The 2,894-nt window shown below is 37.9% G+C and overlaps 1 protein-coding gene across 1 annotated transcript; it reads left to right on the top strand.

Moving 5' to 3' along the window:
- The first annotated feature begins 230 nt into the window (after positions 1-230).
- Positions 231-962, top strand: LOC139427101 (uncharacterized). The gene has a single exon (XM_071187769.1). It carries the CDS (start codon positions 231-233, stop codon positions 960-962), a length of 732 nt encoding a protein of 243 aa, XP_071043870.1.
- Positions 963-2,894: the final 1,932 nt, after the last annotated feature.

Here is a 2,894-nt window from a genome sequence, read left to right as displayed (position 1 = left end):
TTTATGAGGGAAATAAACCAAGTTATAGTTATAAAAATGCCTGGTATCTTCTACATACTTCCAAACACTAAAGATGGTGACCCCAGGACTAGAACGAAATTCAATGGAGTCTTGCAAGAATCAAGAAATTTCCGCACGTAAGATCCTTATTTTTGCTCATAAAAGGTCTTTTTGATTGCCCTCTGCCGTACTAGGAATATTCTGTGCCTTTTTTTGCATTCTTTTCTACAATGCCTACTGATACTGAAGTCATGCGTGTGGCTGTTGAAACACCTCCTGTTTGGAGGGATAATATAGAGTTGTGGTTTAGTAACATTGAGTCCCAATTCGAAATTGCAACCATCACTGCGGACGGAACAAAATTTCACCATGTTGTTTCTGCATTGGACAGTGAACTTTCGTCTTTTGTCTCTGACATAATTAAAAACCCTCCGGCTGAAGATTCCTACGTAGCGCTCAAAAAGCGTCTAATCGATCAGTTTTCCGATTCTGAAAGTGCTCGTATTAGGATTTTATTATCTGATATGTCGTTGGGTGATCTGAGACAGTCTCAACTTTTACACAAAATGACTCACTTGTCCGCTACTAAAGTTTCAGATGAGGTACTTAAAATGCTCTGGCTTCAACGTTTACCATTAAACATTCAACAAATTTTATCAGTCAGTTCGGATAAGTTAGAAAGTTTGGCTACAATAGCCGACAAAATCTCTGAAATTGCTATTATAACCCCTACAATTTCCGCAATGCAAGATGACTCAGATAGAATTAGTAGACTAGAAGCAACTGCTGCCGAACTGAATAAAACCATAAAGAGACTTTCATCATTTAGGTCAAAGTCTCCCAGAAGTAGATTGCGAAGCAAGTCTCCAGCGAGAAAACAGTATTCTACGTGCTGGTACCATTTTAAATTCGGAAATAAAGCGCTGAAATGCAAGCAACCATGCAATTTTCAGGAAAACTAGCTTGCTCGCAAGTTTCGGTGACGGCTTCTGCGAGTTATGATCATAGTCGCTTATTTATTAGAGACCAAAATTTCGGTGCGAAATTTCTGGTAGATAGCGGATCAACAGTTTCGGTTTATCCCGTTCAGCGTCCAGCGAAACATCTCGATAAAAATATCCAATTACTTGCAGCTAACGGCTCGAAAATTTCCACTTATGGGAAAAAGGTGCTTACATTAGACTTAGGATTTCCGCGAACTTTTCGGTGGACCTTCATTCTGGCTAATGTGTCACGGCCGATTTTAGGTGCTGACAAGGGCGCCGGCAGTGGGGTGCAAGGGGGTGCACTTGCACCCCCCTGGCTTTTTTTTAAACAATTAAAGAGCATAAAATTTTTTTATTAAAAATATTTTTATTCAAAAACAAATAATTAAGTAATTATTGATACATAAGAATTAATTTTTTTAAAAATCAAACAAGAATTGTTAACTTAATCTCTTGTGTAAACCGATTCCATGTTTTAAAACGTCGCATTGTACTAAAAGCACGTAGTAGCTGTAAGAGTTAGGCCAATTTTGATTGTCTCCGCTACAGCTGGATAAAACGGTGTGGCCTCAATAACTAAATCGATGTATTCGAGGGATTCATAAGAATTTTCTCTATTCCTCCATATTTCGTACCACGTAAATTAGTACTTTTTTTTTTTAAATATCTTGTTAAAAATGAAGAAATGTATCTTGAAAAAATTTACCAGATGAAAGTATATGTAATAACAAAACAAAATGTAATAACAGAATATTTTCAAATTTTTTTTTTTTTGGAGGGTTGCACCCCCTTTTTTATTATTCTGCCGGCGCCCTTGAGTGCTGATTTCCTTGAACGATTCGAACTCATTCTAGATATTAAAAATCGTCAACTAATCAATAACACATCTGCAAAGTACATTCGTGGTTTTTACACCTCTCAGCCGTGTAATAGCATTACCGCCATAGGTAAAAATTCGGTATATCATAAACTTTTATTTAAATTTCCGAATTTGACAAATCCTTCAGTTAATGTCGTAGTTTAGGATCACGGAACTACGCACTGTATTATCACAAAAGGTCCTCTCTGTTCCCGAGCTCGTAGGCTGCCGCCTCATAAATTGGCTGTCGTTAAAGAGCAATTTCAGGAGATGGTCGACCAGGGAATTTGCCGCCCTTCCAGCTGTCCTTGGAGCAGTCCCATACATCTCGTGCCAAAAGGGAAGAATAATTGGCGTATTTGTGGGGATTACCGCCGGCTCAACGGTGCCACGGAGCCGGACAGATATCCAATACCACACATTCAGGATTTTGCTTCCGAATTACATGGAAAAACAATTTTTACAAAACTGGATCTAAAATGCGCGTATCACCAAATACCTGTTGAACCTAGTGACATTCCAAAAACTGCTTTAATCACCCCAATAGGGTTGTTTGAATTTAAGTATATGACTTTCGGATTAAGGAATGCGGCCCAAACTTTTCAACGGTTTATTGATGAAACATTAAGAGGATTAAAATGTTTCGCATACCTTGACGACTTACTTATTGCGTCAACGGATTTAAAATCACATTTATCAGACTTGGAGGCTATTTTCACACGTTTAAATGCTAAAGGAATGGTTTTAAATTTGGATAAATGTATATTTGGTGTAAAAGAACTTACTTTTTTGGGATGTCTAGTTTCGAAAGAGGGAATCAAACCAGATCCCGACAAAGTTGCGGTACTTAGCAACTATCCAAAACCAAACAAAGGTCGTGCTTTACGACGGTTTCTAGCAATGGTCAATTTCTATCGCAGATTTATTCCCAAAGCTGCAATTCAACAAATGGCACTTTACGATCTAACTAAGGGAAGGAAGAAGAATGACTCCACCCCTTTACAATGGACTGATGAATCTGATAAAGCTTTCAATATTTGCAAGGAATC

Source organism: Parasteatoda tepidariorum, chromosome 1 (assembly GCF_982258835.1).
Source record: "Parasteatoda tepidariorum strain Cologne lab strain chromosome 1, Ptep-v5.0, whole genome shotgun sequence".
Taxonomy (NCBI): Eukaryota; Metazoa; Arthropoda; class Arachnida; order Araneae; family Theridiidae; genus Parasteatoda; species Parasteatoda tepidariorum.
The sequence above is the reverse complement of the archived record's forward strand: the minus strand, read 5'-3'. Positions and strand labels throughout refer to the sequence as shown.

Coding starts and splice junctions, on each gene's coding strand:
- LOC139427101 (XM_071187769.1), top strand. CDS start 231: ATGCCTACTGATACTGAAGTCATGCGTGTGGCTGTTGAAACACCTCCT.